Raw genomic sequence first — 23,512 nt, 5'->3', positions numbered from 1 at the left:
CTGTTTGAAGGCAGGGAGGTAGCTGTACAAGGCAATGCTGGCCAGATTGTAAATGAATGGCAGGTGTTTATGGATATCCGTTGTAGACCAATTTCTGAAGAAACTATTCAACAGGCCTTGATCTCCCCCTAACATCCAAAGCAAACAAAACAGACATAAAAACTGCTACAAAGCTAAATAAGAGCCAGCAACAAGTGAAGCTGAACTGCACCCACCATCAAAACTACCATTCTCTACCGCAAACTGTAGTAATCGGTCGTAGGTTTCAATGGAAGGAACGTAGACGAATACCCCAGTGTTGAAGCAGTCGGGCCAGCCGGGATCTGGAGCAGCAGAGAGCTCTTCTCGTTCAAAGAGTTCATCTATGTTTTGACAAACCTGAAAAATGCCATTGAAACAGATGCCTCAAAAGGCAGATGGAATTTGATGCAGATTTCATATCGTTTAGACACTAGGGATTCTGCAGATGCTAGAAATCTTGAGCAACACTCACAAAATGGTGGAGGAACTCAGCAAGTCAGGCAATATTTCTGGAGAGGACTAAAATGCTGCCTGATGCCAAGTTCCTCCAGCAGTTTGTGTGTGTTTCGTACCATTTGCTGCTTCTTTACTCGATGGGATAATTTTCCTTCTCTGGACAACATTTTCAATAGCCACATTTCACCATGACTTCTCAATTTAGAACACAGAACAGTATGGTTCAGGAACAGGCCCTTCGGCCCAGTCTTGCACTGAACTAAATTAGTAATCACATGGCCAACTAAACTAACCCCTTCTGCTGACACAATGTCTCTACTCTTCCATTTCCCTCACATTCATGTGCCTATCTAAACATCCCTTCATCTTCATCATCATCATCATCATGTCGTGTCATATGATGTGGACGATCATGGTCTTATCCACAAATTTCTCGGCAACATTGTCTACAACAAGACTTGCCATTGCCTTCTTCTGGGCAGTGTCTCTGCAAGACAGATGTCTCTGCCATTATCAACGCTCATCAGAGACTGTCTGCCTGGTGGTCACATAACCAGGACTTGTGATGTGTACCAGCGACATACATCGACTCTGATCTCATCAAACAGATGCTCAGGGCCACACCTAGGATAAGGCAGATGAAGGCTGTGAAAACGCCCCTTAAAAGTCCTTAATGTATTTACCTCTATCACCACCCCAGGCAGTGCATTCCAGGCACCCACCACTCTGTGAACACTTGCCCCTCAACTCCTTTGAAATTACCCCTCTCATCTTAAATGCATGTCTTCTGGTATTAGACATTTCAACCATGGGAAAAAGATACTGTCTATGCTATCTATGCCTCATAATGTCACAAACCTCCATCTGATCTCCCCTCAGCCTCTCTAATCCAGGGCACCATCCCGGACCTCTTCTGCACCATCTCCAAAGCTTCAACATCATTCCTATAATGGGCTAACCAGAACTGTATGCAATACTCCAGTTGCGAATTTCAGACTCAACAGGAAACAAATCTCTTTCCCCTTCCCCAAGGGCATGAGTTCATTCTCGCCTCACACTCAACGAGGAAGAACTTGATGTCAAGAGAGTGCCAAACTCACCAGAGTATCAGCGTCCATAAAGACGCACTTCGAGTACTGCACGAGGCACCAGCAGTGTATTTTGGTGAAGGTGATCCCAAGCTCTGGCCTCGATAACAGGGCCAGGTGAGCCGAGTCCCCACTGTCCAGTACGTTGACTTCTCTGGCCTCATCAAACAGACACTGGAGCGCATGCCTAAGTTTTGTACAAGAATAAAGCAGACCGAGTCAGTGAACCAGTAGACCAATAGTAAATGTTAACTTGGAAACTGTAGGAGCAAGGAGTCAAAAGGCAATCTAGAATAACTACAGTGCATAACTGGTGCAAGGCAATCTCTCTAACACAATGCACCATCTCTTTCAACTAGGAGATCAGTCCTTTACATTAGCAACACCACTGACTTGCTTGAAAAAAAATCTCTTATTTGTTCAGCCCTCTCACTGGGGCTCACATACCGATTTGTCTCTTTAGCTAGCTCTGTTAACAGCCATGTGATTGAGCCGTGAGAAGGCCACCTTTCATAAGCAATATGCAACTAAGGTCAGTATGATTTGGGGGCTCAACCAAATATAAGCATTGGGATGTTCCAATTGAGGAACGTTGATCGCAGGGAATGCTGTGTAAATACTGCCCCATACACAATTATTAATTGCCAAGTTACAGATCATACACCAACAGATAATAAAGAAAGTAGATTTATAAAGAAATAAATCTTTTATTTGGAATTATAAAAGACCAAGAATTAGTAAATGTCACTTACAAAAAATTGAAAAAGGATGGAGGCCTTGCTTTGCCTAATTTAAGAATGTATTACTGGGTTGTTAATTTGTGATATACGTCCTTTTGATTGCACTGGGTTGATAAGAACGAGTGGCTAATTTGGGTAGATTTTGAATTGAAAGCTGTGAAACAGTTTTATTTAACCTCGTTATTGGGAGCTGCTTTACCTATACAATTAGCTGAAGTTGCTAATTTAAATTTATACTCTGTGATTAAATATTCTTTACAAATTTGGTTCCAATTCTGTAATATTTTTAATCTTAAAAAATCTAAACTTTATAGTTTAATTTATCAAAATTATTTTTTAAGCCTTCTTTGAGTGATCCAATTTTTTTTTACTTTGGAAAAATAAAGGTATTAATAATTTTTTGGATCTATTTAAAGAAGATAGACTGATGTCTTTTGAACAATTAGTTGATAAATATTCTCTTTCCTACTCACACTTTTTACAATACCTTCAAGTTAGACATTTCTTACAAAAATATTTAAGTAATTTTCCTTACATATTGGATGCCGACCTGTTAGACACTATTACAAGTATGAACCCTTTGATGAGGGGTTCCATTGGAAGAATTTATAACAATGGGATAAGCGTCCTTTATTTAAGATTAAACAAGATTGGGAAAAGGAACTTAATTTGACTTTTATGACGGAGGACTGGATGCAGATTCTGAAGTTGGTTAACTCTTCTTCGATTTGTGCTAATCATTCACTGATTCAATTTAAAATTGTACATCATTACTATTTGACGAAGGAGAGATGGTCTAAAGTCTTTCCTAATGTTGATAGTTATTGTGATAGATGTAAAACTGAGACAGCTACACTGACACACATGTTTTGGTCTTTCTCTATACTGGCACAGGTTTGGAAGTCAGTTTTTTTTCTACAGTTTCTAAAGCACTTAAAATTAATTTACAACCTAACAAATTAACTGTGCTTTTTGGAACAATTCCTCAAAATAGCCGCTGTATTTCTTCGTCTGACCAACACGTTATTGCGTTTGTTACATTGACAGCGAGGAGGGCCATTTTGTTGAAGTGGAAGGATACGTCGGCTCCCACTCTGTCACAACGGTTCTCTCAAGTGATGTAATGTCTTAGTTTGGAGAAAATTAGAAGTCGAACCTTTGAACCTATGTTTGATTTTGAGAAAAGATGGGGTTCATTTGCTCGTTACTACCATTTGAGTTAATTGATATATTTCCTCCATGATCTAATGGTAAATTTTGGCTTTTTTTTGCTGGCGGTTTGATGTTTATCAGAGAACATACATGTCAGCACAGACAACCCTGAGATTATTTTTCATACGAGCAATCTATAGAACAGGATCAATGGATAATAAACTGTGCAAATGCAGATATAAACCAATAGCAATATATAACAAGCATGAAATAACAAGAGATCATTGATTGTGGGAACATCTCAATAGAGGAGTTTAGTTATCCCCATTTGTTCAAGAGCCTGATGGTTGAGGGGTAGTAACTGTTCTTGAACCTGGTGGTGCAAATCCTGAGGCACCTGTATCTTCTACCTAATAGATAGATAGATAGATAGATAGATACTTTATTCATCCCCATGGGGAAATTCAACTTTTTTTCCAATGTCCCATACACTTGTTGTAGCAAAACTAATTACATACAATACTTAACTCAGTAAAAAATATGATATGCATCTAAATCACTATCTCAAAAAGCATTAATAATAGCTTTTAAAAAGTTCTTAAGTCCTGGCGGTAGAATTGTAAAGCCTAATGGCATTGGGGAGTATTGACCTCTTCATCCTGTCTGAGGAGCATTGTATCGATAGTAACCTGTCGCTGAAACTGCTTCTCTGTCTCGGGATGGTGCTATGTAGAGGATGTTCAGAGTTATCCATAATTGACCGTAGCCTACTCAGCGCCCTTCGCTCAGCTACCAATGTTAAACTCTCCAGTACTTTGCCCACGACAGAGCCCGCCTTCCTTACCAGCTTATTAAGACGTGAGGCGTCCCTCTTCTTAATGCTTCCTCCCCAACACGCCACCACAAAGAAGAGGGCGCTCTCCACAACTGACCTATAGAACATCTTCAGCATCTCACTACAGACATTGAATGACGCCAACCTTCTTAGGAAGTACAGTCGACTCTGTGCCTTCCTGCACAAGGCAGTGAGAAAAGAGCATGGCCTGGTGGTGAGGATCTTTGATGATGGATATTGCTTTTCTGCTGCAATATTTTACGTAAATATGCTCAATAGTTTGAAGGGTTTTACCCATGATGGACTGGGCCAAACCCACCACCTTTGGTAGGATTTTTCGCTCTAAGGCATTGGTGTTCCTATACCAGGCCGTGATACAGCAAGTCAGTACACTTCCCACCACACAACAGTAGAGGTTTGCCAAGTTTTTTGATGACATGCCGAATCTCCTGAGGAAATAGAGGCACTGTCGTGCTTTCTTTGCAATGATATATCATGGGTCCAGGACAGGTCTTCTGAGACAGTGAAACCCAGGAATTTAAAGTTACTGACCCTCTCCACCTCTGATCCTCTAATGGCTCTTGGACATCTGGTTTCCCTCTCCTGAAGTCTACAATCAGTTCCTTAGTCTTATTGACATTGAGTGAGAAGTTGTTGTTATTATTACACCATTCAGCCAAATCTTCAATCTCCCTCCTGCAAGCTGATTCATCACCACCTTTGACACAGCCCACAACAGTAGTGTCATCAGCAAACTTGTATACGATGTTGGGGTTGTACTTAGCCGTAGTCATAAGTGTACAGTAAGCAGAGCAGGGGGCTAAGCACACACCCCTGTGGTGATCTTGTGCTGATGGAAATTGTGGAGGAACACACACAAAATGCTGGAGGAACTCAGCAGGCCAGACATCTATGGAAAAGAGTACAGTCAACATTTCAGGCCAAGACACTTCAGCAGCATTTCCAGCGTCTGCAAATTATCTCTTGTTTGAGATTGTGGAGGAGAATTTTTTGCCAATCCAAACCGACTGGGGTCTACAAGTGAAGAAATCCAGAATCCAAAGACACAAGGTGGTATTGAGGCACAGGACTTAAAGTTTATTGATTAGTTTTGATGGGATGACGGTATTAAATGCTGAGCTATAATGGATAAAGTCATCCTTATGCATGCATCTTCATTATCTTGGTGTTCCTGGGTTGTGTGAAGAGCCAATAAGATGGCATCTGCTGTACTCGCTGTTGCTTCAGTTGGCGAATTAAAGAGGATCCAAGTCACCATTCAAACTGGAGCTGATATGCTTCAACACCTGCCTCTCAAAACACTTCACTGCGGATGAAAGTGCCACTAGGCATTAGTCATTGAGACAAGTTATCACACTCTTCTTGGGCACTGGCACGATTGAAGCCTGCTCGAAGCAGATGGGTACCATATGCTGCTGGAGTGAAAGGTTGAAGATATCTGAGAATACACCAGGCAGCTGGTCAGCACAGGTCTTCAGTACTCGGTCCAGACCAGATGATTTCCTTGGATTCTCTTTTTTGAAGGCAGTCCGCACATCGTCTTTAGATACGGAGACCACATTGGGAGACATGGCGATACATAACAGTTCCTCCCACGATGGTCAAAGTAAGCATGGAAGGCACTGAGCTCATCTGGAAGTGAAGCTCTGCTGTCCCCCATATCACAAGATTTAGCTTTGTAGGAGGTTATGGCATTCAAATTCTACCACAGCTGTCGAGCATCCCTCGCTGATTCCAGTCCAGTCCAGAATCTCCACTTCACCCATGAGATGGCTTTCTGGAGATCGTACCTGTACCTCTTGTACCATTCTGGATCTCCACACTTGAACCTCTGGCTCTTGGCAAATTCCAGATTTCATTGTTCATCCAGGACTTCTGATTAGGGAAAACCTTGAACATTTTCGTGGGAACACACTCACCCACAGATGTTTTAATAAAGTCTATTATGACCCAGCCGTAGTCGTTCTGGTCCTTAGATGAGTTTTTGCACACGGCCCAGTCCATTGACTCAAGGCAACCCCATAACTGTTCCTCTGCCTCCCGCGAATTCCTTAGTTGTTTTGATCTCTGGAGCCTTGTTCTGTATGCAGTTTGGAGTACAACCAAATGATCTGACTTGCCAAACTGCAGTCTTGGGAAGGAACAATAGGCATTCTTTATCATAGTGTAACAGTGGTCTGCTGTGTTGGGACCCTCTGGTGCAACATGTTGCGTGCTGGTGATAAATCGGCAGAGTTTTCTTCAGAGAGGTTTGGTTAAAGTTGGCGACTATAATTTGAAATGTGTCAGGATAGGCTGTTTCTTGTTTAAAGACAACCTCATGCAGTTTCGCAAGTGCCTGCTAATATATCGGCTGCTGGTGGTATGTAAAGCATGGTCAGGATCACAGATGAGAACTCCCAGGGTAAATTAAATAGTATACATTTCAAGTCGGGGAGCAAGAAATCGACATAACCCTAATGTTCATGTGCCAATGAGAACTTACTACTGTTACATACCAGGTGGGAATCTTGTGACTGTCACATGATCATGATGTAATTGAGTATCTGGTGAGCATGATGTAATGGTCTTGTGATGGTGGGGTGATGTAATTTCCCGCCAATGTGAGATCACATGATGTAATTTTCCTGCCAGTAAGAGGTCATGTGATGGCCTATTTCAACAGGTATAAAAGGGGAAAGCCTTGCTATGACACAGCTCAGTTCGTTGTTTAATTCGTCAGTGATTCCGTTATGCTGCGCATTCGTCTCATGACGCAGATTTGTTTTAAAGTGGAGTTTTACTTTCTATCTTAAGTCTCAAAGGTTATTGCCGGCAGTTTTCACCACAATGCTGCCAGTTTTGATTCCTACCTTTGCAGTCTAATTGGAGTGAAGAATTTACCGAAACACGGGAACCCAAAGGATCGAGTAAAGTTGGTGTCGTCAGCGGTAAAACGGGATCGACCTTATTTAATCTTTATTCAAGCAATTAGTAACCTGCATCCGAGATAGCTTCTGCATTGTAAAAGCAGAAAGAGCTGGGTGCAGTGTTATTTGCCAAGAGAAGGTCAGATCTTTTAAGCCCTTTTTTATTTCCTTTGTCGTAAATCCTTCGGGCAAGGCATATTTCGGCTGGGATCAGCAGTAACGTCACGTCGTCGAGGAATTCATTACTTCAGGAAAGTCTCTCCTAGTTGACTGTGTAAATCATTTGGACTTTTGCATTTATCGCTTTAGGAACTGTTCGAGTTGCCGTATAGCAGTTAACTTCCGGTTAAGTTAGTCGTTTGTTTACTTTTCATTTTTATTGAGCAGTGTTTAATAAATGTTTTATTTGTTTATAAAAAACCTGTCTCAATTCTATATTCATTGTTGCCGTAGCATAACAATTGGGGGCTCTCGGGATCCGAATCCACTTTTGTGCTTAAATCCTTGCTTACTAATCAGTCTATTTTGGAAAAGGGAATACCAGATTCTTTTGTTTGATTGGTTTGTGAGTGGTATTCAGCAACAATGAATATTGATGACTTTCTGGCATCACTAGATGCAGAATTATTAGCAAAGGTGAAAAAGAGTGATGTATCTGAGATTGCTAGCAGGTTAGAACTTAAAAGGCATTTTGAAGGTTACAACAAAGCCTGTAATTCAGAGGAAAATTGCAGAACACTATATAAATTCAGGTGTTTTTGATGAAGCAGTGTTATATCCTTTCCCGTGAGTAAAGCAGTGATCCAGTTACACCTAGATAGATAGATACCTAGAACAGGTAGCATTAGAAAAGCTTAGAAAAGAAGCTGAGTAAAAACAGAAACAATTGGAAGCTAACTTGGAACAAAGTCAGTTAGAGGCTGAAAATAAAAAGAGGGAATTTGAACTTATGATGGCAGAATTAAGATCCAGTGATCAGTCCTCTGGTTCTAGAAAAACATTTGTTGTTAGTCAGGAAATTAAACTGGTTCCTCCATTTAATGAAACAGAAATAGAGAAGTATTTTCAACATTTTGAAACTGTTGCTCTGATTTCAGAGTGGCTGCAAGAGAAATGGTCAGTGATGTTACAAAGTGTAATTAAAGGCAAAACACAACAAGTTTATACAGCTTTAACTGCTGAGCAAGCATTTGATTATGATATTGTGAAGCAGCATATATTGAAGGTGTATGAACTGGTTCCGGAAGCACATAGAGAAAGACTCAGAAATTTGAAGAAATCCGTGGAAAAAACTTATGTGGAATTTGCCTATGATAAAGCTATGTGTTTTGAGAGATGGGTTTCCTCTAAAAATGTAAATGGGTACTATAATAAATTGAAAGAGTTGATTTTAATGGAGGAATTTAAAAGGAACATCCCTGAAGTAAGGACATACTTAAATGAGAGGGACACTGCTACATTGCAGGAGTCTGATAAATTAGCTGATGAGTATCCTTTAATCCACAAGAATAAATTTTCTCAGGGTAGATGTCTGACCAATTTAAGAGAGGATATAATCATTTTATAACTGAAGGATTTGTATCCTTGGAAGAGGGATCCACTCCGGTGCCAATAAAAATTCTGAGAGATACTGGAGCTTCTCAATCACTGATGTTAGACAGTGTGTTAAAGTTTAATGATGAGTCTGACACTGGAGTGTAAACCATATACAAGGTGTTGGGAGTGCCCTTATGCCTGTACATTTACATAGAGTAAATTTGAGGTCAGGGTTAGTTACAGGACTTGTTACAAGTAGGACTACAACCTAGCTTACCCATGAATGATGTTTCTTTATTGTTAGGAAATGACTTGGCAGATTGACAAGATTTTCCTGAAGTGCATTTGACAATAAAGTCAGAGGAACCACCGATGGATTCTACCACAGATTCCTCCTGTGTTGTAACTCAAGCCATGGCTAAAAAGCTTGATGTGCAGAATGAGGTTGTTACCCATGACTGTTCATCTCAGGATTCGAATTTTGAGCATGTGTCAGAAACTTTCTTACCTTCAGTGTTAGAGTAAGTCTGACCCTGAAGATTTGTCTCTGTCTCGGAAGGAGATGATAGCAGAGCAGAGACGAGACCCTGAGATTATCAAATTAAAGGAACAAGCTCTTCTGGATAGTGAAATTGATAAGGTGCCAGTAGGATATTATTTTGAGAAAGGAGTGTTGATGAGGAAGTGGAGACCGCCTACAGTTCCTGCAAGTGATGAATGGAATATTGCTCACCAGGTAGTTGTTCCTAAAGTTTATCGAAATGAGATTTTAACTTTAGCCCATAGTGTGCCTTTGGGTGGACATCAAGGGGTGAAGAAAACTGTGGACAAAGTTTTTAAACATTTTTACTGGCCTGGTTTGAGAAAAGATGTGGTGATGGTTTACAGAACGTGTCATACTTGCCAAATGGAGGGTAAACCTAATCAAGTTACTCCAGTGGCCCCACTGCAACCTATTCCCGCGTTCGGTGAACTGTTTTCCAAAATTGTTATAGACTGTGTAGGCCCATTACAAAAAACAACAACTGGCCATCAATACTTGCTGACTATCATGTGCATTGCGTCTAGGTTTCCAGAGGCAGTACCACTTAGGAATATAATGACTAAAACTGTAATAAACCTTATTTTGGGTTGCCTAAGGAAATGCAATCTGAGCAAGGTAGTAATTTTATGTCTGGATTGTTTCAACAGATAGTTTATAAACTGGGAGTTAAGCAGATTACCTCATCTGCATACCATCCAGAATCACAAGGAGCCTTGGAGAGGTTTCATTCCACCCTCAAGACTATGATTAGGATGTATTGTGTGGAAAATGAAAAAGAACCAGACTACAGCGCACAGTGACTATCTATTGTGGACCTGTACTCTTCCAGGTTGAAGAAGAGGGCGGGGAACATCATAAAGGACTCCTCCCATCCTGCGCACGGACTGTTTGATCTGCTTCTGTCTGGTAGGTGCTTCAGATCCCTCCAGACTAAGACTAATAGGCACTGGAGAAGTTTTTTCCCTACTGCGGTCACTTTGCTGAACAGTTAACTGCCGGTTAACTGTCAGCTAACTATTACTTGGATTGCACTACCTGTATGTACAATTTATATTTTCATTTATATTTATCATTATTATTGTTATGAGCAGAGAGACAACATCTGCCGGAAGTAAATTCCTTGTATGTGCATAGGTACTTGGCGATTAAAGTCTGATTCTGATTCGGATGATTGGATGAGGGTATATACTTACTTCTATTTGCAGAAAGGGAGTCAGTACAGGATTCATTAGGTTTTAGTCCATTTGAACTTGTATTTGGACATAGAGTTAGAGGACCTTTGGCCTTATTAAAAGAACAATGGATTAATAAAGTACACACTAGTTTGCTGGACTATGTTTTAAAATTTAAGGACAGATTACATAAAGCTTGTGGCTTAGCCAGGGAAAATTTAAAATTGGCTCAGGAGAAAATGAAAACCTGGTATGATAGAGAAGCTAGGATGAGGACATTTAAGCCTGGAGATAAGGTGTTGGTTCTTTTCCCGGTGCAAGTGAATCCTTTACAAGCTAAGTTTCATGGTCCTTATGAAATTATGTCTAAAGCTAATGATGTAGATTATGTGATAAAAACTCCAGATCAAACAAGGGCAACACAACTTTGCCATATAAATATCATAAAACCATATTATGAGAAACAGTCTGCTACTATGACTGTTGTGGTCAATAATATAAAGTCTGATCTCACTAGGAACATAATGGATGATTCATTTGAAACTCATTCTAAACCCAACATTGTTTCTGCCAGATTACCAATCTCAACCATTCTGGAAAATATTGATGAGAAATTAGCTCATTTACAGCCAGAGCAGAAGCAGCAGATGAAGCAATTAATTTTTAAATACAGGGATTTATTTCCAGACATTCCTAGAAGAACCACAGTAGCTTCACATGATGTAGATGTTGGAGATGCCAAACCCATAAAGCAACATCCATATAGGATGAACATGGAAAAATGTGAACTTGATGAGAAAGAAATTAAGTGTGTTAGAGAATAATATTATTAGACCTTCTAATTCGAATTGGAGTTCACCTTGTGTTATGGTGCCTGTCAGACAGTAGTATTCGGTTTTGTACTGACTACAGGAAGGTGAATGCTGTAACAAAAACAGATGTGTACCCAATTCCTAGAGTGGATGATTGTATAGATAAACTTGGAAAAGCAAAGTTCCTTACAAAGATTGATTTATTAAAAGGGTATTGGTGTGTTCCATTGACAGACAGAGGTAGAGAGATTTCTGCATTTGGAACCCCATCTGGGTTATATGAATATAATGTTCTTCCATTTGGGATGAAGAATGCCCCAGGTACGTTCCAGCAGATGATTAATTCTGTGATTCATGGGTTAAAAGATACAGATGCCTATATTGATGATTTAGTTACAGGAAATGATACTTGGAAAGCACACATTACTGTGATGGAGAAACCATTTGAAAGGCTTTCAAAAGCTAACTTAACTATTAACCTAGCTAAGAGTGAATTTGGTCATGCCACTGTGACTTATCTTGAGTATGTTGTAAGTCCAGGCTTGGTTAAGGAAAATGGTTAAGGAAATAAATCAAACCCCAATTTATCAACAAAACTTTGACGTTACAGGAGTACAATATTTTGATAACTCATATTAAAGGCAAAGATAATGTGATTGCTGATTGTCTACCTCAATGCTGAATATACAATGTAGTTTTTTTATGGAATGATATTTTAACATTTGTAACACTCTTGTATAGTTATTTGTAAGGTGCTGTATGATAATACTATGTATATTGTGTATGCATGTTTTTTTAGTTAATACCGTAGATTCCGGATTATAAGCCGCTACTTTTTTCCCACATTTTGAACAGCTTTGAACTCTGCGGCCTTTAATCCAGAGCGGCTAATACATGGTTTTTTTTCTTGCTGCCTCGTAAACATTTTGCCTCGTAACAGTAGACCAATAAAATTGATGAGTAGTTCACAGAGGTCCAATGAAATTGTACGATAAATCAAGCGCACTTTCACAATTAAATTATTGTAAATCAGTCATTTGTACTCACCCTCATCAACATGGAAAACACTCGAAGAAAAGCATTGTGCTGCCTTTATGGCAGTTACTTAGTTTATAATATTTTCGCTTAGTAATTCATTTGTTAGTTAAAGTTAGAAGTGTTTTAACTATATTTGTTTTCTGTACTACATCCCGGGATGCTATGACGTCACACCCGGTTTCGCCGCGTCTTGTGGGATACCGGTTTGCGATAAACGGGAAGGTGGGGGCATTACGCGAGCTCATCAGACCCGAGCACATTAGACCTGATTAGACCTGATCGCGTTACGCGAGCTCATTAGACCCGAGCACATCAGACCCGAGCACATTAGACCCGATTAGACCCGATTGCGTTACGCGAGCTCATTAGACCCGAGCACATTAGACCCGATTAGACCCGATCGCGTTACGCGAGCTCATTAGACCCGAGCACATCAGACCCGAGCACATTAGACCCGATCGCGTTACGCGAGCTCATTAGACCCGAGCACATCAGACCCGAGCACATTAGACCCGATTAGATCCGATCGCGTTACGCGAGCTCATTAGACCCGAGCACATCAGACCCGATTAGACCCGATCGCGTTACCCGAGCACATCAGACCTGAGCGAAAACGCTGCTTTTAAGTTAAAGGCGATCAATAACTTTTCCTGGTAGGCTGCAGTATATATATTTTTACCAGTCGCTAGGAGATATTGGAATGTTGTTCGTGCTGTTCAGTAAAAAAGTATATGCAACGTAATTTGTGTTACCGATACGTATGTATATTTAAAAGTAGCCATATTACAGGCACGGTTCAAAAAAAAGCATTTGCAATATATATTTGTTTGTTACCATATGGATTTAATTAAAAGTTAAAAAATCCTCACGTGTAATATCTTTCTGTGTAAATATCTCATATTACAACGTGGGACACCTGCGGCCGAAAATCTGGTGCGGCCTGTACAAGTAAAAAATTGATTTTATTTCTAAAATTAGAGCCAGCGGCTTTTAATCAGGTGCGCTCTGTAGTCCGGAATCTACAGTAGTTAATTGTTAAAATTTTGCTCTTGACAGATCAAAATTCTTTTTTTTGGAGGGAGGTGTTACATACCAGGTGGGTATCTTGTGACTGTCACATGACCATGATGTAATTGAGTATCTGGTGAGCATGATGTAATGGTCTTGTGATGGTGGGGTGATGTAATTTCCCGCCAATGTGAGGTCATGTGATGTAATGTTCCCACCAGTGAGAGGTCACGTGATGGCCTGTTTCAACAGGTATAAAAGGGGAAAGCCTTGCTGTGACGCAGCTCAGTTCGTTGTTTAATTCATCAGTGACTCCATTATGCTGTGTATTCATCTCATGATGGCAGTTTTGCTTTAAAGTGGAGTTTTACTTTCTATCATAAGTCTCAAAGGTTATTGCTGGCAGTTTTCACCACAATGCTGCCAGTTTTGATTCCTACCTTTGTAGTCCAATCGGAGTGAAGAATTTACCAAAGTACGGGAAACCCAAAGGATCGAGTAAAGTTGGTGTCATCGGCAGTAAAACAAGATCGACCTTATTTAATCTTTATTCAAGCAATTAGTAACCTGCATCTGAGATAGCTCCTGCATTGTGAAAGCAGAAAGAGCTGGGCGCAGTGTTATTCACCAAGAGAAGGTCAGTTCTTTTAAGCCCTTTTTGTTTCCTTCGTCGTAAATCCTTCGGGCAAGGCATATTTCGGCTGGGATCAGCAGTAACGTCACGTCGTCGAGGAATTCATTACTTCAGGAAAGTCTCTCCTAGTTGACTGTGTAAATCATTTGGACTTTTGCATTTATCGCTTTAAGAACTGCTCGAGTTGCCGTATAGCAGTTAACTTCCAGTTAAGTTTGTCGTTTGTTTACTTTTCATTTTTTATTGAGCAGTGTTTAATAAATGTTTTATCTGTTTATAAAAAAAAACCTGTCTCAATTCTATATTCATTGTTGCCATAGCATAACACTACAAAGCACACACCACACCTTTTTCCTTACCAAAGTTTGCAATTTGATCCATTCTGAAAATTGTTAAACCTTCCAGCCGCAACACTGCATCCGGAGTGTCCGCATTTAACCAAGTTTTAGTGAACAACAATTAAGATCAGCCTCATCTGTGATACAGCAACCTTGCCTTGAGATTGTCAATCTTGCTTTCCAGTGCCTGCACGTTTACCGACAAGATGCTGGGTAGAGGAGGCCTCATCCCCTCAGCTTGGTTTGAATTTCGCCTCTCCAGCCGCGTTTCCAGCTATGAGGGTCGTTTCCGCCTCGGCCCTCAAAGGCGCTGCGCTTAACTGCTCCGCTGGAGCTCCTGACTTCTGCTCATTTGATCGTCAGTCATGAGATCTGAAGGTCACCCTTGTACTTTCGTAGTCCGCTGTTGAGAGGAAATTTACTTGCTGCAGATTGCAGCCAAAGTAGTTCATAAGGAGAATGTTTAAGAGGAAAACTGGTACAGTTTTCTGCAGCCTGCAGAGAGTCGCTGATTTACCCTGGTGCCATCCTGTACATCCCTTTCCATTGATGCTGACAGCATTTTGCGCGTGATACATAGGCTACATGGGAGGGAAGGGTTAGACTGATCTTAGAGAAGGTTAAAAGGTCAGCACATTGTGGGCTGAAGGGCCTGTACTGTACTGCAGTGCTCTATGGTCCAAGAAACTAAACAGCACAATGAAACCACACAGCATGCATTTATTTAAACTGCTTGGCTTCTTCTCCATTACCCACAAGAGTTTCAAATGCATGCGACATCCCTGGTCTCAAGTCAATCCTAAAGTCTTTAGAAGTGTTAAAATCCATACTGGACCGAAATCCATCTACCAGCCTTTTCAAAAGGCTGCTGGGATCCAGAAATATTCTCAACAAAACACCTTATGTCTGAGAATGGTCAAACCAACAACTAGGATAGACTAAGGATGGGATGCTATCCTTTCTCAGAAATACAGCAAACAGGGAAGACAGGGGTAAGCCATTATGTCTGGTCTGGTGCAGCATCCTCTCAATATATAAAAACTACAGCGAACTGTCAGTTCAGCTGAAAAGCTAATTGGCTGCAGTCTACCATCACTGCAGCACTTGTACATATCCAGGACAAAGAAGTGGGCAGGAAAAATCACTGCAAACACTACTCACACAGTAAACTGCCTTTTCCAAAAGCTCCCTTCTGGAAAGTGTTACAGGGCTATTAAAACAAAATCTTCACAACATCTTAAAAGTTTAATCTGATATTACCATTCTGGCTAGCTGCCCCCACCCCCTCTATCTATTGATCCCGTCACATCAATGCACTGTAAACACTTTAAATCACTTTTTAGTAATACTGTTTACATTGTAAATACATGCTGATATTTATGTATTTATGCACATTTTATTCCAAATCTGTACTTTAAACCTCTAACTTTATTGCTTATATAATTCTTTGTTCTTCATAATTGCTGAACTTTTTTTAATATACAAATCAGCTTACTTTCGGCTGCTGTGTGATGTTTACTGTGCTCTGTGTGGAACGTGCTTTACTACTTGTGTGATTTGATCAAGGCGCTTCAGCACGGAACTGGATCTGCGCCTGTGGTCTGAAGCCACTGCCACAGCACTGAACTGACCGCAGCCACAGACATCAGCTCCTGGCCTGGCTTTACTCCCCCTGGCAGCTCGTGGCTGTGTTCTCACTTTTGGGTACAGTTTGATGTTTAATGTTTTTAATGTTTTGTGTGTTATTTGTTCACGTTCTGCTCTTCGTGCTGTTACGTACCCCGTAACTGGGTCACTTACCAGCAAAGATAGAGAGGTCCATTGAAGTCTGATGGTACTATTTTTAACAGTATTTATTGATAAAAATACACAAAATAATATCAAGGCAAACTTACAGATAATATGCGTCGTCAATACCAAATCTAAAAGCGCAGGTCTAATAGTAATCAATAAGAAATAGCTCTATCGTTGTCTAGGGGATAATGTATTGTCCGATGGAAATATAAAAGTCACTCAGTTCATTCAAGCTGCAGCTTTTGGGTTGGAGAGAAAGACGGGTTAAAACTTGCCCATTCCTTTTATGATGTCAATCCTTCGAGAGTCGTTGGGAGTTGATTTCCCCGTTGTTAGATAAAAACCGTTCTGCCGTGGTACAGGGCCCACCGATTCCGGGGCAAACGGAAAAGGACACACGTGGCCTTCCACTGGTTTTTGCTATTACGGGATCGTTAGCGTTCCTTCTGGTGCGTCTGAGGGGCTGTTCCCACAGACCCTCTTTTTATCCCGACTCACAGGGTCTCAGGTGTCAATCAGGTCGGGATGATGCAATCCCTCCACCACCCTCCCCCTCGGTTCATTGCCTGGGGGCTTCGATGCATCGTACAGGATGCAATACACAAGTCCGTCTCCAAGAGACAATAGCCGGTATCAATGGGTCCGCCTTTCGGAGGCCAGGACACATTCCAACCCTTTTGTGGATTCTGCATGTCTTTCTCTCATTTCCTGTGTCTCCTGAACTGACTTAATAGTGATCTTGCGATTCTCACAAAGGAGGGGGCTACCCCGCACCCTTCGGCCCCTCAGAGCTGTGGCACATTCGTAACAGTGCAATTTGTGCTTTATTTTTGCACGTCTGATGGTCATGTGTAGGGGTTTTCTTTAAACGGGTTCTGCGGTGCTTCTCTGAGATTTATCTTCTTGCAGACAGCCAGAAAACAATGTGGTATACATAATTTAATAATAAATGCCCTTTGAACTTCAGTTGCAAGTCATACCAACACATCACAGCAAATACATAGAAAACCTACAGCACAATACAGGCCCTTCGACTCACAAAGCTGTGCCGAACATGTCCTTACCTTAGAAATTACCTAGGATTACCAATAGCCCTCTATTTTTCCTGAGCTCCATGTACCTATCCAGGAGTCTATCGTATCCACCTGCACCACTGTCGTCGGCAGCCCATTCCACACACTCACCACTCTCTGAGTACAAAACTTATCCCTGACATCTCCTCTGTACTCACTCCCCAGCACCTTAAAACTGTGCCCTCTTGTGGCAACCATTTCAGCCCTGGGAAAAAGCCCCTGACTATCCACACGATCAATGCCGCTCATCATCTTATTCATGCAAGCCTACATAGTGAATAACATTAACCTCTGATGCAATCAAGGGGCTGAGGTAGGGGGAGTTTCTATCAATCAATCATTGCCACTGTGATTATTTGTATTATATAAACAAAGAAGTGAGCGAGAAGCTTTGGGGAAAACCTTAACAACGTGGAAGTAAATGCAGACACCTGTATCCCAGCCAAATACTGGGGTGAGTGGTGTATGGAGTCAAAGACAAGGTAAACGACTCTACGTAGTGCTTAATGTTATTGGAGCAACACACAAAATGCTGGGGTAACTCGGCAACATCTATGGACAGTTAATGTTTCAGGTCAAGCCCCTTCATCTGGGCTTTCAAGAGAGAAAGCGCTCCAAATGGCGGGTCTCAACCTGAAAACATCAGCCGTCCATTTCACTCCGCGGCTGTTGCTTGACCTGTGGAGTTCCTCTGGTGTGTTGTGCATTGCTCCAAGTTCCAGCATCTGCAATCGCTTGTGACTCCATGTTAAGGTTAATGGGAAGGGTGTATTAGAGTGAATAGCAGGTTCGTAGAGTGTTTGTATGTGCAATAAGCTGTACTACTTTGTGAGACTTAATAAGTTTTACCTCATTAGGACGGATTCATAAATTAAAGTATTAAAGGAGACAGTCACCTACCTACAAAACTTGCAGTCCCCACCTATCACAATAGACAATAGGCTCTTCGAGCCTGCACCGCCATTCTGAGATCATGGCTGATCATCTACTATCAATACCCGGTTCCTGTCTTGTCCCCATATCCCTTGATTCCCCTAGATACCTATCTAGCTCCTTCTTGAAAGCATCCAGAGAATTGGCCTCCACTACCTTCCGAGGCAGTGCATTCCACACCCCCACAACTCTCTGGGAGAAGAAGGTTTTCCTTAACTCTGTCCTGAATGACCTACCCCTTATTCTCAAACCATGCCCTCTGGTACTGGACTCTCCCAGCATCTGGAACATATTTCCTGCCTCTGTCTTGTCCAATCCCTTAATAATCTTATATATCACCTCCAAGTCTCTTTCACCATCTCCAATCCACACTCCTCTCCAGAATCCACCAATCGCCCACCCCTTCACTCCTCGATCCTAGTCACCTTCCCCTTGTTCATTCAGAATAGATCTCAACCCAAAATATTGATTCTTCATTTCCCACCACAGATTAGTTCCTTCAGCAGATCATTTTTTCAGCATCTGCAGTCTCCACCTACCCACAATATTTATAATGAAAGAGCAATCGCAATCAAGAGAACAGCCCGAAGTACAATGATGCCGCTTCCAAGACAAGGGCACCTCATCAGACCAAGGCGAAAATGATCAAGAGGTGAAGACTGGTGTCATTTTTTACTGCTTCCATTTTAAAGTTGCCACAAAAGAAATCTCACAACTGTATGTCGCTGATATTGAACCAGTTTCTAAACATTTGAAAGAAACAAAATGGATTCTTACCTCATCTTGCTGGATACCTGTGGTGTAAATAGAACCACAACCTGCCTGGTAGTGTTGTGTCGTTTCAGAGACTGACAGAGCACAAGAGCACCTTTGGCATAAGCATCATTGGTAGCCAGGGTCACAAAGGCCTGGTCTGTTACTACTGGAATAAAGAAACGGAAAGACCAAAGGCAAACTAAGTACTTTTCCTTCACAAATGGCATGCAATTCAAAGTTGAAGTACATTTATTAGGCAAGACAATAAGGGGAGTAGCTGTGAGCTGGAATCATCAGTACTTGCCTCCTACACTTCATCAGCTTTTGTTGGTCAGTGCCTCAATGTGGGGCGACAAGTTAGCATTACGCTTTGCAGCATCAGATCAGGGATCAACTCCCACCGCTATCTGTGAGGAGTTTGTACATTCTCCCCGGGATCGTGTAGGTTTTCTCCGAATGCTCCGGCTTCCTCCCACATTCCAAGACGTGCGAGTCAGGGTTAGCAAGTTTTGGGCATGCAGCGTTGGCACCAGAAGCATGCCGACACTCGCGGGCTACCTCCAGCACGTCCTTCACACTAACTACGCATTTCACCGTATGGCTCGATGCACGCAACAAATCTCAAACGAATCCCTGGGTTGCACACTGCACACGTACTTCGATAATAAATGTACTTCGAGTTTAAAACAGAGCTAATATTTACCTTCTCATGCCAATGCCTCAAGACTTATGCCAGGGAATTTACCCAATATCCTGCACCATATTATACTTGACCCATGGACAGCATTTCAGGCCAGTGCAGAAAAACAGTTGTGAAGGTGCCTCCTGTACCCAATAAAACGACAACTGGATGCACACTCATGGCCTGTCCTCCAACTCCCACACATCCCTGTCCATAAACCCTAAGCTGACCCCCAACACCCCTCCAGCCTCAAAACCATCCTTGTAAGTTTTACCCATCTCTGCGCTGAGCGGAGGCTGTGGCCTGCAACTAACAGGCTCCTAGGTGATGGCTGGCTTTGTGGCCATGGACTCACCTTCATCAACTTCAGTCCTGAATGCTATTTGCTTATTTTGATAGTTTGCACAATTTTTTCTCTGTACGTTGGCTGTTTCATTTTCTTTTAAAAGTGGATCCTATTGGGTTTCTTGGTTTTGTTGCTGCTTGTCAGAAGATTCCCAAAGTCGTATATAGTATACATTGATAATGAACACACTTTGAACTTTTAAAACAATTAAGTCAGATCAATGACCTTGACAGAGGCCACAGCTCAGGCCCATCTTAGCCAGACATATTAAAACTAGCATAACCACTGTGACTCCAAGACCACACACTGAAACCAGCCAGCCTAACATAATTGCAGCCATGCACAACCTGTCCCTTGGCAATGTGTTGGGCAGAGAGAAAGACACTTAGAGACGAGGAGCTTGGAGAGTTACCCTAGCTACAACTCTGGAGAGTACCACACACAAGAAATCGCCTTGTCTCACCTTGTTTCCAAACCGGGCAAACAACCATAGAAACAGCAGAAACGCACTTCAGTCTAGCTTGGCACTGGACCAGTTGCCATTTGAAGCAGAAAGGAAAAATTGCTATTTTTAAATGACTGATGGAAAACATTTAATACCAATTTTTCTTAAAATAATCAAATTGACAACACAAGAACAATAAATAGAGAGGAAAAAAATAAATTAAGTTATAAAAATCACTTCTGTCAGGATGACATTACAGATATTCAATGGGATATTATTAGGCACTGACAATGTTCAAGCGATAACAACTCTTGAAGCCTTTGAAACAGCTAATCACCCATTAAGCTGCATGAAGTGCAATATAGTTATCACACTTGTGGAATGCTCAGCGAAGCACAAAATGGCTTAGTGTCAACAAAGCCATCCCTCTTTCCATTAGGATGTTCTGAAGTCATGTCTGAGGGTGTATCATACAAATCTATCACTGGAAACAAATATTCTAATGAAGGCACGGAAAAACAGAGGCTATGGGTAATTTCAAAAGTGAGTACATATTCAGCACAGCATTGTAGGCTGAAGGGCCTGTATTGTGCTGTAGTGTTCCTATGTTTCTATGGCAGATTACAGTACATTATGGACTCCCTGGTTCTTGTGCGAAAAAATATCTAAATCACCTTTTATTTGAAGAGCGGTTGGGGGGCTGGCCTCGCCCATTGTTGCCCTCCAGTGTTCAATCGGTGGAATGACAGGCTGGATTGTGTGTGTGTGTGTGTGTGTGTGTGTGTGTGTGTGTGTGTGTGTGTGTGTGTGTGTGTGTGTGTGTGTGTGTGTGTGTCTGTCTGTGTGTGTGTCTGTCTGTGTCTGTGTCTGTGTCTGTGTCTGTGTCTGTGTCTGTACACTGCCAGGGGACTGTGCCATCAACTTGCGGGACTTGTCGCTCAGTGTCTTGGACTATACGTGTTTTTTTTGGTATGACTTTTCCCCCTCCTCCCTTGCTATTTTGAATTTTCACCTTGGCCCCAGAGGAACACTCGTTTTGCTCGGCTGTATCCATGCAAGGTTGAATGTTAATTAAAATCAATTTGAAATCCGAATCTACAATTTCAGACAGGTCACAAAATAGATGACTGCAAATCATAGGTAAAAAACAAAACAACATTTTAACACAAGACAAGGAATGAATGATTTAGTGGTATTGCATCAAGTTAGTTAAAACCTATGTAATCACACAGGCATCACAGTTGGGTAGTAGGTAGTGCAATTGGTTTACAGTGCTAACAATCTTTGGCTGGAGTTCAGAACCCACCACTGTCTATAACAGGGGTTCCTCACCTTTTATTTCTAATGCCATGGACCTACCATTAACTGAGAGGTATATGGATCCCAAATTGGAAATCCCCGTTCTATAAGGTGTTTCTACATTCTCTCTGTGACCACATGGGTTTGTCCCACATAATCAGAAATGTACTCATGGGTACATGATGTGAGCTTCCCCAGCACAATCCTTGGACTCTGTTGGTTCTTGATGTAGAACACCACATTTCACTGTATGTTTTGATGTACATGTGACAAATAAATCTCATAGGGTAGTCAATCTCACAATACACTAAAGCTAGGCATTTCCTTCGGCTTGATGAGCACAAACTCTGCAGCTCAGGTTTAAATAGAAGGCTAACAGTTCAGAGGGTGTAATTATATAAAACCACTTCTCAGTGGACGTTTAGCTCTCAGTGGATGACCTCCCATTGATGGCCTCCCATCTCCATTGCTCTCTGTTCTGAGCCAGTTTCTTGAAGGTAGACAAAGAGCGATCCCATTGTCTAATTTCAGCCTTGACGTCTCTCCTCTGTGTGTTCTTTGGACATTGCTTTTTCCTCTTTCCTTGGGGGATTTCATTTTTAGTGCATGCCTGGTGACGTTGCTGGTTGGGCTTCCTCAAGTTGTGACCAATCCGCCTCCAATTCCGTTTGTGTATTTGTATCTCTGGGGATTCTTTGTCGGTGTTTCCCCCCACCCCCCACAGTGTCTGGTTGGTTAGTTTGTCAGTTCACCTGATGTTTAGGATCTCTCTCAGGCTCTGGTTGATGAAAGCCTGCAATTTCTGTGGAGTGCTCCTCATTCTCCAGGTCTCAGGGCCATATAGGAACACTGCCCCAGCACAAAACTCAAGCTCCTTAGAAGAAACCTCACCTTTTGCCCGACTTTAGTAACAGTGGGGGGGGGGGGGAGATGACTGCAAAAGTATTCTTTAAACATGTTCACCAGATGGCCATGAATCCCATTCTATGATGATTACTCTCAAAAACCAAGAAAACAATTATAGCATGGTGTGTCTATTAATTTGTAAAATTTATGATCTTTTCACAGAGGGAGGCCTTCCTTTCCACACGAACATTATGCACAGGATTGAAAGAGCCGAGCAGGTTTGTGGACTCAGCCAGCTCCTTCACAGGCACAACCCTCCTCACCGTCAAGAATATCCTCAAGAGGCCGTACCTCAAGAAGATGTCATCCATTATTAAAGAACCTCACCGTCTGTGACATGTCCTTTTCGCACTACTACCAGTGAGGAGGTACAGGAACCCAAAGATGCACACTCAAAGATTCAGGAACAGCTTTATACCTTCCACCATTAGATTTCTGAATAGTCCATGTACCCAACTGCATTATTCATCTTCTGCACCATTTACTTCTGTAACTTGTAGTAACTATTTTGTGCCTTGCTGCCACAAAACACGTTTCATGACACATCAGTGATTTAAAAAAATCCTGACTCTGTTATGCCACGTTGCATGCTCTCTTTGGAAATGGTTAAAAAGTAAACATACACAAACATTTTAAACACCGAATCTAAAACACTTGACTTCACAAGTTCTGTTAAACCCCCATTCTACCTCCTCTTTACAAAGCTCAAACTCATCATCCCATTATGTTATTTGCCCATCATTTTAATAGACTGTATCCTGACCGTATTCATCCTTCCGAGAAAACCATTCTGACCAATGGCGGCCAGGCTAACTTACTCAGGACCCCTTGCACAGCCCAACATTACACATTCACGGGAGCAGTACAAAACAAAAATTCATGCCAAGTTTGTATTGAACAATGAAACACTGCCAAATATAATTCACGGAGATTAACCACAAGTACAAAATCCATCCATTAGGGTGAAAAGGAAA

At 41.6% G+C, this 23,512-nt stretch overlaps 1 protein-coding gene across 16 annotated transcripts in view; it reads right to left on the bottom strand.

The window, feature by feature from the left end:
• Positions 1–23,512, bottom strand: part of gyg2 (glycogenin 2) — a 120,065-nt gene that overhangs the window by 58,251 nt on the left and 38,302 nt on the right. For 15 of the 16 annotated variants that reach the window (XM_073044225.1, XM_073044221.1, XM_073044224.1 and 12 more), the window contains exons 2-5: positions 18,882–19,026; positions 1,578–1,752; positions 216–378; positions 2–128 (exon numbers count right to left, since the gene is read on the bottom strand). In XM_073044225.1, the coding sequence (XP_072900326.1) occupies positions 2–128; positions 216–378; positions 1,578–1,752; positions 18,882–19,026 (610 nt within the window). The remainder of the gene's footprint in view (position 1; positions 129–215; positions 379–1,577; positions 1,753–18,881; positions 19,027–23,512) is intronic. The other variant, XM_073044226.1, reaches the window with a different exon arrangement.

Source organism: Hemitrygon akajei, chromosome 4, assembly GCF_048418815.1.
Source record: "Hemitrygon akajei chromosome 4, sHemAka1.3, whole genome shotgun sequence".
NCBI lineage: Eukaryota > Metazoa > Chordata > Chondrichthyes > Myliobatiformes > Dasyatidae > Hemitrygon > Hemitrygon akajei.
Note: the sequence above shows the minus strand (reverse complement) of the source record. Positions and strands in the feature narration are given on the sequence as shown.